Raw genomic sequence first — 12,500 nt, forward strand, 5'->3', positions numbered from 1 at the left:
AGATGATGATGGAAGAGGAGGATGAGGATCTGTCTGAGGATGAGGAAGAGGACGAGGAGGAGGTGATGGTGCTAAAGAAGATGGATAAGAACAAGAAGAAACAGCAGAAAAAGAACGAGAAGGTGAAGAACAAGTTTGCGATGTTGGACGACGATGATGAGGACATGGAAGACGAGGACGAGGAGGAGGAGAAGGAGAAGGAGAAGGAAGCTGAGAGGAAGAAGGAGGAGGAGAAGAAGAGGAAGGAAGAGGAGGAGAAGAAGAAGGAAGAGGAGGTGAAGAAGAAGAAGGAAGAGGAGGTGAAGAAGAAGGAAGAGGAGGTGAAGAAGAAGAAGGAAGAGGAAGAAAAGAAAAAGGCAGATGAGGAGAAAAAGAAGGCAGATGGGGAGAAAAAGAAGAAGGAAGATGAGGAGAAAAAGAAGAAGGAAGAGGAGGAGAAAAAGAAGGAGAAAATGGAAGAGCCAGAAGAAGAGGAAGAGCCAGAAGAGGAGGAGGAGACAGAGGAACAGAAGCTAAAGAAGAAAAAGAAAGAAGGTAGGCCAGTGTACTATTGTTTGTTTGTTTGATATTTGTATACTGTATTTTAATCTAATTTATTTTCCTTTTTTCTTATTTTCAATGCATCTCTCTTTGCTTATGAGCTCTATACTGTTTATTATCCTTATTCCTATTAATTCAAACCTAAAAGAACAAAGTCTGGCAGTTGTAATTCTCGGGTAGATGTGCACACTGAACAAAACATGGCAAAAGTTGCAAAAGAAACAATGTCCAGACTATCCATGTTTTGATAATCCGAATTAAAACAATTTGAGTTGAAATGATTGTTTTGAAGTAAATGGGGGTGTAAAAAACTTTTTTTTTTTTGTATTTCTGTGTAAAGTTCTAGACTTTGCCTTTTTTTATTGGTTAGAATTTATCTTTAATTACCTTATTATGCATATTTTCTTTCTCTTTCTTTTATCATTTTGCTTATTCATACTAAATACTGATTAGGCATTGAGGATGATGATAATCCATAATAATGCAGGAATTTAGAAATTATTCATCATAATAGAACATGATAAAAACTCAGCATATGTTTGTAAAGGTAAAATTTGCAAAAATATTCATATTTTTGATGAAATGTATTGTTTTGCTGTGTGAATGATATCATATTGAATCAAATGCAGTAATCATTATATGAAAGTAAAAAAAAAAGATTACTTATTATTAACAGACTTGTGTTACCATCATTCATCATCAAAAGTAACATATGTTTTTCAGTGTGGCCATGTCAGTGAATGTTAGTTAACTTGTGAATCTATAAATTGTTATTGGTGAATTAGAAATCTGTAAATTTATATTTGTAAAGCCAGTATCTTAGATAGATGGATAGATATCTACTAAATAGGCATGAATATAAAATAGATAGAAGACAGAGGGATGGAAGGGAAGGAAAAAGGGAATGGAGGAAGAAAGGGAATAGATACTTAGATGGAATTCAATATTAATGAATCTGATTGGATAAGCCTCTTCATCTCAAGAGGGAAAATTTGTTTTCTCTAAAATATAGTGATAAGTTGGTAATGAGATCAGGAAAGTAGTATGGGAATGAGAGATGTATATTTACAAGTTTCTTATTCAAGATTGGGTAGAGACTCTTCAACATATGGCTAAGCTTTTTTGTTGCTCTTGTTTTTTTTTTGTATTGTCTCTTGTTCAGGATCAGTTTTATAAAGTAAAATGGTGCGTGGTCCAATTCCACAAATGACATTGCTTTCTTGTTTGAATATATAAGGTTGAGATTTGTTTGCTTGAGCAGGAGTGTGAAATAGAGAGGCCACAGCACTGGTGGAGATAGGCACATGGTTTTGATCAGCAATTTACCTTTAGTCAGGGCATTCTCTCTCTCTCTCTCTCTCTCTCTCTCTCTCTCTCTCTCTCTCTCTCTCTCTCTCTCTCTCTCTCTCTCTCTCTCTCTCTCTCTCTCTCTCTCTCTCTCTCTCTCTCTCTCTCTCTCTCTCTCTCTCTCTCTCCTTTTCTTTTTCTTTTTGTGCCATATGGAGATTATCCATAGTAGTCCATATGGTCAAGGATGAGCACCAGTTATTCCTTTATATATATTTGTATATACATACACATACATACATACATACATACATACATACATACATACATATATATTTCAATAGAATAGATCAATGAAATGGATTTAACTTTGCTATAAGATTTGTTAGAACAGTAATGTTTATAGCTATAAGGCAAAAATAACAACCACACCTTCAATGCTCCGCAAAGGCCAGCAAACCTACACCCCATATGTTCAGGCATGGTAGAGCTTGGACTAGTTCCTTATTTGAGAATAAATGGCCAAAGAGGCTTATAAGCTTTATCTTGCCAGAAAATACCTTATTGAAGTTGAGGAGGCCTTTGGTGAATGTGCAGGTATGCCACATAGGCCAGTCATAGATGTGCGAGTGTCTTATCAAACAATTAACATTATTATTATTATTATAATGAACAGCCTATTCCAACTTGCCTAGCCAAATTCTTCTTGTTTTTCTTCTTTTCCTTTGCATTCTGTTTTACCATCTACTTACTATTCTTCCTCTTCCTTTTCATTTTTCCACTTTCTTCTACTTCTTCATCCATTATTGTATGTGGTCTTTTTATTGTTGTTGGTATTGGTAAAATGAAGACTTTTTTAATGATTTATTTAAAACTTGGATTTAGCATTTAGCAAAGGGTGCAAATAGAAGGAAGGAAAGGGGATGTAATGAGATAGAGCGAGCAAGAGAGGGAAATAGCTTAATAGATTGATATGGTTATGAGAGAGAGAAAAATATAGTATATGATTGAGAGAGAAAAAATCCCTTGATGATTATGAATTGAAAATAGATAATAGGAAAAAGATCCTTTACCTAGTATACAAAAGGAAGGGAAGGGGATGAAATTATATATAGAGAGAGCAAGCGATAGAGGAAAATAGCTTGATAGATTGATATGGTTACGAGAGAGAGAAAAATATAGTATATGATTGAGAGAGAAAAAATCCCTTGGATGATTATGAATTGAAAATAGATAATAGGAAAAAGATCCTTTACCTAGCACACTCATCTCCCAACAGAAAGAGAGGCTCTGGCCAAACTGTCCCACAAGGAGCGCAAGAAGATGAAGCAGCAGATGGAATACCAGAGACAGATGGAGGCCATGCTGAAGAAGGGCGGCCACGGCACATCCTCCCTCGACGACACCTTCTCCGTTTCACAAGCTGAGAAGTCCGACAAGCAGCAGAGCCAGATGGAGGGAGCAGTTGACATCAAGGTATGGGGAATTCAGGGTTGAGGTTGCTATGTGCATTTAAGGGGTAGGGAGGAAGGAAAGAAGGAGAAAGAACAAAGGGAATGGTAAAGTGTGGGAGAATGGGGAGAGGGAGAAATGGGAAAGAGAGGAAGAAAAGCATCAGTGTCAGATGGATTGGGTGGTGGGTATTAGAATTTAGGATTGTGGGGCTAGGGGGGAGGGGGTACATCTTTTGCACATCCACTACAACACAAACCACACCCATCCTACCTCTCACAATATTAATGATTCTTAAATTCATTCCATTTTGCTGTTTCTTAATCATTTTCCTAAGGCATGCCATATTTTCTAAAAGTGTAGATTAATCAAAAACTTACTTGTATCCTTTCCATGAACAGTTAGAGGGAGAGGGAGAAGGAAGAAGACTGGTTATAAATATGAGAAAGTAAGAGGGAGATCAATGAATGGTTCTCATTTTCTGAAAAAGAAACAAAAAAAACTATATTTTAATTTTCATTTCTTCATGTTTGGCCTAAGAAGTGACAATTGAACTTTTGACATCCAAGCCCAACCTTTCTTTCAGATTGACAACTTCAGCATCTCCGCCAAGGGCAAAGCTCTGTTCGTGAATGCCTCACTGCTTATCGCCAACGGAAGGAGATACGGCTTAGTGGGTCCTAATGGGTATGTTCACAAGGCTTATTTGTATTTTCCTCTCCTCTGTTTGTAGGTGTAAGCATATGTTGCAGGGGCCAGTTGCAGTAAAAAGTCTGACTTCATCTAGTTGAGATTAGAATTTATAGTTTTTGGTTTAGTAGGTTAGGTTAGTGAAAGGATTCTTTTTCCCAAAGAATATGATTTAGTTTTAATGTTAGTTGTTTCTAAGTTCATTTACATATGCCACTTGAATTTGTTATTTATTAATTGTACTGTCAAATCCATACATATATACATTGGAAATAGGTATATGAAAATATGAAAAATATTTCCAAACACTTCTTGATCCATTGCAGACTTTTCCTTGACTTTTCACAGGCTCTGTCAATGCTGCAGTTGATTAAAATTGTAGTATAGGGTCATATCAGTGATAGAAGTATTACTGTTTTATGGGAGGGCAAAAGGCAAAACTTTTTTTTCTTATTAGTGTACTGTCATGAACGAATACAAAAAATATAACCATCCCCAATGATAACATGAAGATGTAGAGAATAGGAAGGAAGCTTGTGCTTATGACTGTTAATGCCACAGTAAAAGGCATCCCTACTGGCACAGGGGCACATTGTAGACACTGGACGTGGTTTGTGTCACCTTCCTCTTCTCATTCTGCCTGCATATCCTTGATCAGCGGTACTTTAGAGGAAGAGGTTGGCATCTTGCTGTGTGCCTTCTCTCTATAAAGATATGTTTTCTAGAGACTGTTGATAGATGCCATTTAAGGCTCTCTCTCCTGCTGATGCTAGAAGAAAGTGGTGCCATCTAGGTTTTGGATGTTAGGTGAAACCCATTTTGCTTAACCCTTTCCCGATGGGGCACTTGCTACGCGAAGACCCCTATGCCGGGCGATTGCAATATTGCATTGTAATCGTCACACTGGCATGACGCCCCGGCATCGGGAGTTTGGCTGTGTCACACGAGTGTGATGCACCGTCATCATAGGGTTAATATTACGGTAATTATCGTCATGGCACCCATCATCTGGCCAAAGCTCCTGCGTCATGTATGTCATGACACCCATCCGTAATAGGTGAACATCACTAAGACTTCATGAAGTTCATTATATTTGTTCGAGTCTCAAATCAGAATATTAGTTGTATTTATTTAGATTTAAGTAATATGATATTATGGGTAATGAGATAGCAGATATATTTAGAACATTACGATTATAATTATCCTTTGTATTCTTAATCCTTTTTGAATTTATGTAAGATTCCTCATATAACTTTAGATATCTGAAGATGAAATCATGTACCTCCTGTTTCTTACTTTCATTTCTATTTGTTTTTGTACTGATTTCCCCTCTTTCTATTGAACATTCCCTTTTTGAAAAGAAAGGTGCTTGTTGTTTTACTTATATTCTATTCTTTGCAGACACGGCAAGACCACTCTCCTGCGTCACATCCAGTCAAGAGCGCTCAGCATTCCTCCCAATATTGATGTTCTCTATTGCGAACAGGTATTCCTACAGTTTTCTTTTCTTTCTTTCTTTTTTCTCTCATTCTTTTATTCATAGTATTCATCCCCTTATTTTCTTTTTTTTTCTTACATTCTTTACTTTTGCTTTTTGGAATGTGCTACTTATTAAATCATCTCTAAATTGCTTAGTATGTACAGGCACATATCTGATTATACAAGGTATTCATTCCCTGTAGTAGATAAGCGTGTAGGTAAAGTAAATTGATAACTGTGAAATGTAAATAGTAAACTCACATCCAGTATACCAAGTCAGAAGTTTTAGAATTTGAGTAACCTGATCTGTTCCATTGGCTGATTCTGTGGATGTGGAGTTGGTCCTAGGACCTCCCACCTGGGCAGTCAAGGGAGATTTCAAATTATTATTTACAAAGTCTGTCTCTGCTCATAAGATTACGAGCCCAGCAACTCCCTCTCGAGTTTTTACAAATCCTGGGGTCAGATTTAGAAGCAAGTGAGAGAGAGAAAATAGATATTTTGCTAAGACTGCACCCACAGCCACAGTCATTATAAAGTAGTACAACCCCTTGTTTTCAGCCTTGATTTATTAACCCATTAATGACAGGGTTGTTTTGGCTCCAAATGGTCGAAACGTCGGGATATTTCAAATGTGTTAGCCTAACGCCTTGGGCTTTTCGCCTGCACTGGCTGCGGCCAAGCGCTATATGTCCGATCACCCGGCGTGCCAGCCAGAAGGATAGCCACGACGAACTATCTCATTCTCGGCAGCTGATGAGATATCTTGTCACCCGTTGTTAAGGGGTTAAGAAAACATGAGTAATTAGTGATTCATCTCTTATTACTTTGGGTTGGTTGAGTCCAAAGCTGCAAAGCTTGCTTTCTTTTATTGGTCTTTTAATTGAATATTTTGTTTGTTCTCAAAATTTAGTTTGTTTTTTTTGTTTGTTTTTTTCTTTTTCTTTCTTTCTTTCTTTCTTTCTTTCTTTCTTTTCCATCAGTTACATCAAATTGCACATCATTTCTCGTTTGTTTACACACATGTGCATGTAGACTTCTGTGTCCATGTGCATGTCTAGGTATTTGCATATGTGAATTACCATCCTCATCTCATCACCCCCTCCACCCCCCATAGGAAGTCATCGCAGACGACACACCGGCCATTGATGTGGTTCTCCAAGCAGACGCGAAGCGTTTGGAACTCATCAAGCGTAGAGACCAGCTAGAAGCCGACATGAAGAAGAAGAACAAGACTGTAGACATGGATGAGCTGCAGGAGGTGTATGACGAGCTCAAGGCTATTGATGCTGATAAGGCCGAGCCCAAGGCCAGGAGGTAGGAATTTCTTTTTGTTGTTATGGTTGTCGTCATCTTCCATCCCTGTTTTATTTATTTTTCATTTAACAAATTTTGAGATGCTATTTTCATGTAATATTATTTCACACTCCATCCTCTGAATTATTTTTTAGATTATGATACACTGGATGAAATATACATTAGCTGCTGTATAAAGAAAAAAAAATTACAACTCCTTTTTCCCTCTCTCTCCTTCACAGGATCTTGGCTGGTTTGGGCTTCACTCGAGAGATGCAAGGGCGTCCCACCAAAAACTTTTCTGGAGGTTGGCGTATGAGAGTGTCACTGGCCAGGGCTCTCTTCATCGAACCCACACTGCTCATGCTTGACGAACCTACCAACCACTTGGATCTCAATGCTGTCATTTGGCTCGATAACTACCTGCAGGTGAGCGGTGATTTTGAGAGAAGGGCGGGTGGGGTGGCTGGATGGGTCAGCTCAGAAGTATTGAGTGTCAATTGATACATGGTCATCTTCCACAAGATGAAGCAGTTGTTTATTTATCTTTTTTTCCCCTTCCCTTCTTTTTAATTTTTATTATTATAAATACTCTGCTGCCTTTTGTGCATTTTGTATTGGTATTTCTGACAAATGAATATGTACATTTGGTTAGTTTCCCATTTGATATTAGTATCTTAAACACAAGGAGTGAGAAATATTATGTCTTTTTGTAGCTTTGCATAGCATTGATCATGTTTGATGTGTCATTTTTTATGTTGATTTTATGAACCCAATCACAATAAGGCAGATTTTTGCCCAAAGTCTCCCCGCATGCACAGCTTCCTATTAGGAGATTTCTCAAAGCTGAACCTCTCAGAGCAATGTTCACCCACCCTGTTATAAGGGCAACAAAAAAGAGTTTTCTCCTCCTCGTCCTTCCCAATAAAGTTAATAAAAATTAAATGACATTATCCGTCATTGATAGGTCAATGTGTTAATATTTGCATGAATGTTATTTATGTAGTGATATCAGTATTTTAAGGTGTTATCTTAAATAGAATGGTAACGCTAGTAGCTTTTTGAAATTTTAACAGTATTCAGGCAAATATTAGATCATTCATATTATTTTGATCTAATGCAGTCCTTTATTTAGTGTTTTATTTTATTTTTTTTTTTTTCCAGTTCTTTGACATTCACATTTAAACAAGCACATTTGACATAGTCACATGCTTAAGTATTCACGATCACTAGTCATTCACTTCTTCAGTACTCTTATATGAATATATGAATGTTAACAGAATTGGTTATTATTTGGCCAACTATATTAGTTGTTATGGTTACCTTTAGTTTCTTTCATACCACACAGTGTGAACATAAATAGTGTCACATGTTTTTATCTATATTTCCATCACTGTGTATTTGGATGTTCACCAAATACTTAGAAATGCACTCGCTTATATGTTAATTACTGTTGTCTGCTAGTTTACTATCTAATGTCATCACCTTCTCTCCTCCTGTCATATATACAAAGTATTACATGGCAATTCAGTGACAATGAGTAACATCCATACATGCCATGGAAAGGATGTGCCCTAATGCCATACTATTACAATGGCAATGGAGACTACTATCTGTTCTGCGCACTGGTGTGATGTGCTATGGCTCTGATTGTGCTAGTTTTCGAGTTATAGCTTTCCATTATTGCCCTAAGTCTGTGTTTTTCCAATGCTTTTTTCCATAGAACAGTAATTAACTTCTCCAGAATTAAAGACAAGGGGGGAGGGGAAGGAAACATTGACGATGCCATTCCAATTTTTGCTCATTTGGGCAGCCTTGAATTAGTCTAAGGGCAAAGGCTGGTGCTCTCCAATTACTGCTGGCACATTTATTTGATATCTTTATTAGTATTTCTATTTACCTCATTTACATTTTCAACATTGCTTTTCAGTCAGATAAAAGAGCTAAACTAATTACTCCCAATTTCTCATCACAGGGATGGAAGAAGACCCTCTTGGTAGTATCTCACGACCAGTCTTTCCTCGACAACGTATGCACAGACATCATTCACTTAGACCAACATAAACTCCATTACTATAAGGGAAATTATTCTATGTTCAAGAAGGTGAGTAAAGACTTTTTTATTGTTTTAGTGTGTTTGTATGTGTGAGCACAAGTGTATATCTCTATTTTTAGGTACTGGGAATTAATTAATTAGGTGAGAGGATGGTAGGTTTAATGGTAAACCCTGCAATTTAGAAATGGTAGTTATTTTTTTTTATATTGAAGAGTAGTTTGAATAATTATGTGCTATATAGTTAAAATATGTGATGCACTGTATAATGTCATGTTCATTGTCTTTTAAAGGAATATGGATAGCAGTATGATGCATATATTTGTGTGTGTGCGTGTGTGTTTGTTTGTGCGTGTGCGTAACTGTGTAATTGTTGTTTTTGTAAATACTGCATTATATAGATCTGTCATTGTATTTATCAGCACATGAATGACCTTATCTGCCTTTTCACCACCAGATGTTGATACAAAAAAGAAGAGAGCAGTTGAAGGCTTATGAAAAGCAAGAGAAGAGAATTAAGGAAATGAAGTCTTCAGGAGCCACAAAGAAACAGGCCGTAAGTCGATTATTATTAATTATTTATTTTTTTTTTTTTTTTATTTACCGTCTCCTAATTTGATTGCTTTGAGTGCACCACTATAGCTTGAGATCTCAAACTCATTTGTCACCTCTGCCCACAGGAAAAGAAGTCCAAGGAAGCGCTGACTCGGAAGCAGGAGAAGAACAGGGTCAAGAACAAGAAGAACGACGAGGACGACGGCCCCACAGAGTTGTTAGAGAAGCCACAGGAGTATATAGTGAAATTCAAATTCCCAGAGCCTCCCCCGTTACAGCCTCCGATCCTTGGTCTTTATAGTGTTAGCTTCTGGTATCCCGGCCACAAGCCCTTGTTTAGAGATGTCGACTTTGGTATCGACATGGACAGCCGGGTGGCCATCGTCGGCCCTAACGGCGTGGGCAAGTCTACTTTCTTGAAGTTGCTGGTGAACGAGCTAACCCCGATGGAAGGCGAGGTGCGCAAAAACCACCGCCTCAAGATCGGCCGCTACGACCAGCACTCAGGCGAGCACTTGACAGCAGAGGAGTCGCCTTCCGAGTACCTCATGCGTCTGTTCAACCTGCAGTACGAGAAGGCGAGGAAGGCCCTGGGCACGTTCGGGCTGGCATCCCACGCGCACACCATTAAGAACAAGGATCTTTCGGGAGGTCAGAAGGCGCGCGTGGCCCTGGCCGAGTTGTGCCTCTCTTCGCCCGACGTCCTCATCCTTGACGAACCTACCAACAACCTGGACATCGAGAGTATCGACGCCCTCGCGGAAGCCATCAGCGAGTACAAGGGCGGCGTGATCATCGTTTCCCACGACGAGCGCCTCATCCGGGACACCGACTGCACGCTCTGGGTCATCGAGGAGCAGACCATCAACGAGATCGACGGTGGCTTCGACGACTACCGTAAGGAGCTCCTCGAGGAACTGGGTGAGGAGATCAACAACCCCAGCATCTCCGCCCACAACGCGGCGGATTTATAAGCTTGGCGTCTTAGCTATGTCACCAAGGGCTTTCTTAGGTTTTTCTTATTATTCGGAGGACGAGGTGATCGTGAATTTTGCGGTGGTATTTTTTTTTTCTCTCAGAAAGAATTTATTTAAAGATCGAAAATTGATTTCCGGTGAAATTTTTATTCCGGTAATTAAACCTGTATGGGAATGTACGAATACACCACTATAGTATGTATCTTGTATTCTACGAACGATCGAAACGGAAAATAAAATATCTTGCTTTTTAGTGTGTTTTTCATGATTTAAGTTGCATTTTCCTGTTAAACTAGAAAGTTTTAAAAAATATGTTACTACGAACTTCTCACATATCTCCAAAAGTTTTGAGTCCTTTTTACGAAAGAACAATTTTTAATTCTTATATTTTTTTTTTAGATAAGGATTACTATATTTTGTTTTATCTTTTGCAGTTCTTGTTACTGACACGAAAAAAATATATTAGTTTTCCTAATGTTGTTACACTGTTTTTTCTCGCTGTTAATAAGGATGAAAGAAAGAGCAGCCACATTTTCGCCATTATTATGAATCTTTATCACTACTTTTACATGTAAGATGTTAACTTTAAGAAAATGGCTTATTATCACCATTATATATACCATCATAATTAATTTCTCGTGAAATATTAGGTACTGTAATTCCGGTCATAATAAGGAATCATTTTGTATATACATCTATGGCTAATGTTAAGATCAATTATTTTGTTATTAAAAGGACATAGAAATTTAGTTGTTTTGATAATCATTACTGAGAAATTTTATAAACGTTGGTAATTGGAGCACTTTGATACATAGTGTGTAGTGAAACAGAGACAAGATCAGCAGAAGTTATTTGAAAACTTCATTGCATGCAACAATTAGTCTTACTGGGAGTTTTTTTTATATACTTAGTATTTGATACTGAATAACATTAGTATGGGAAAGTAAAGGTTATTCTTCTATTTCTGATAGTTTGAGGTGTGTAATATTTTCCTATAAAAAATAATTCATACTCAAATTGTGTATTTGTAGACATGGTAATAGTATTTTGGCGTTACGCACACACAGCACACGGATGGACGGACTGTCAGTCGCCCAACCCAGCAATAATTCCAACAGTCGTTTTCTAGGACATTTTCTGCGTGTCGTGGCTATGTTATGTCCATGTGTCAATGTCGTGTTCATTTCAGTGATATTTTAGAAAGTAAAAGTATAGCACATACGTGTCATTGCTTCCAGAATTATTGTGACACTGTCCAAACGACAAATCCATAAGAGAAACGACAGTCACAAGTAGCACTAACAAAAAATAGTTCAATTTTGGTATGAATCAGTTGTGCATGTTCCTTGTTAAAGAATTGACAACCATTTCACGAACGCGCGGTTGGTAATTTAGTTTACGCTCCATCAAAACAACGGGGTGATAGGGATCGTGTATTTATGTATAGCGCTTCCTTATTTTTTTGTGTATATACTGTACATATATGCGTATCTTTAATATACCGTACATATAGATCTAATGCATACATATTTCATAAAAATATATACTTTAACTTTACGTTCTTGACTACTGCTACCATTCATTTCACTTCATTCTTCTTCGAAAAATCCGCCAATAGGTAAACAATCTCAAAATCAAGAGAGAATCCATGTTTTATTAAAATGGGTTGTAATCTAAGTCTAGGACAATGATGCCTAATATACCCAATATAGATATTAACTTCCAAACGTGGTATGCTTACATGAAGTATTGGTAACAAAGATTACACTAAAAATGTGCACTTTTTCTCCCGTGTAACTACCGTGACAAGCCCACCCCCTTGTCACGGAGTTTCCACAATTGTTCCAACACTCGACGCAATTGCCACACTTTTGACACGAAAACGCGTTTCTAGAATACCAATCGCGGCATGTTCATGTCATGTACTTGGCGCACTAGGAACTTAGAATACGTCTGCAAATGGCAGTAGTAACTAGGAACGCGGGTGTGGAGCTACCTTTAAATGCTCGTCCACATTTTCCCACAGCTCGAGGGGGCGTGGCTACTCAAAAAATTCTTGAGACTTTACACCCACATCCTCATCACCCTCCCACCACCATTATAATACCTAGTTAAGTCGCCACTCCTTTATGTATATGTTTGTGTTTTCATCCACAATTTGCAATAAAAGA

At 37.8% G+C, this 12,500-nt stretch overlaps 1 protein-coding gene across 1 annotated transcript in view; it reads left to right on the forward strand.

Annotated features, from left to right (window-relative positions):
• LOC122257604 (ATP-binding cassette sub-family F member 1) overlaps positions 1-10,582 on the forward strand; it is an 11,403-nt gene extending 821 nt beyond the window's left edge. Inside the window, exons 1-9 of the mRNA XM_086551083.1 lie at positions 1-534; positions 3,107-3,303; positions 3,866-3,966; positions 5,371-5,455; positions 6,566-6,765; positions 6,987-7,173; positions 8,720-8,848; positions 9,255-9,353; positions 9,478-10,582. The exon at positions 1-534 is cut by the window's left edge and continues 821 nt beyond it. Of these exons, the coding sequence (XP_086407209.1) occupies positions 1-534; positions 3,107-3,303; positions 3,866-3,966; positions 5,371-5,455; positions 6,566-6,765; positions 6,987-7,173; positions 8,720-8,848; positions 9,255-9,353; positions 9,478-10,326 (2,381 nt within the window). The 3' untranslated portion in view covers positions 10,327-10,582. The remainder of the gene's footprint in view (positions 535-3,106; positions 3,304-3,865; positions 3,967-5,370; positions 5,456-6,565; positions 6,766-6,986; positions 7,174-8,719; positions 8,849-9,254; positions 9,354-9,477) is intronic.
• The last annotated feature ends 1,918 nt before the right edge of the window (positions 10,583-12,500 follow it).

This window comes from Penaeus japonicus, unplaced genomic scaffold (genome assembly GCF_977035675.1).
Source record: "Penaeus japonicus unplaced genomic scaffold, GWHDUDI00000001_assembly GWHDUDI00000024, whole genome shotgun sequence".
NCBI classification, from domain to species: domain Eukaryota; kingdom Metazoa; phylum Arthropoda; class Malacostraca; order Decapoda; family Penaeidae; genus Penaeus; species Penaeus japonicus.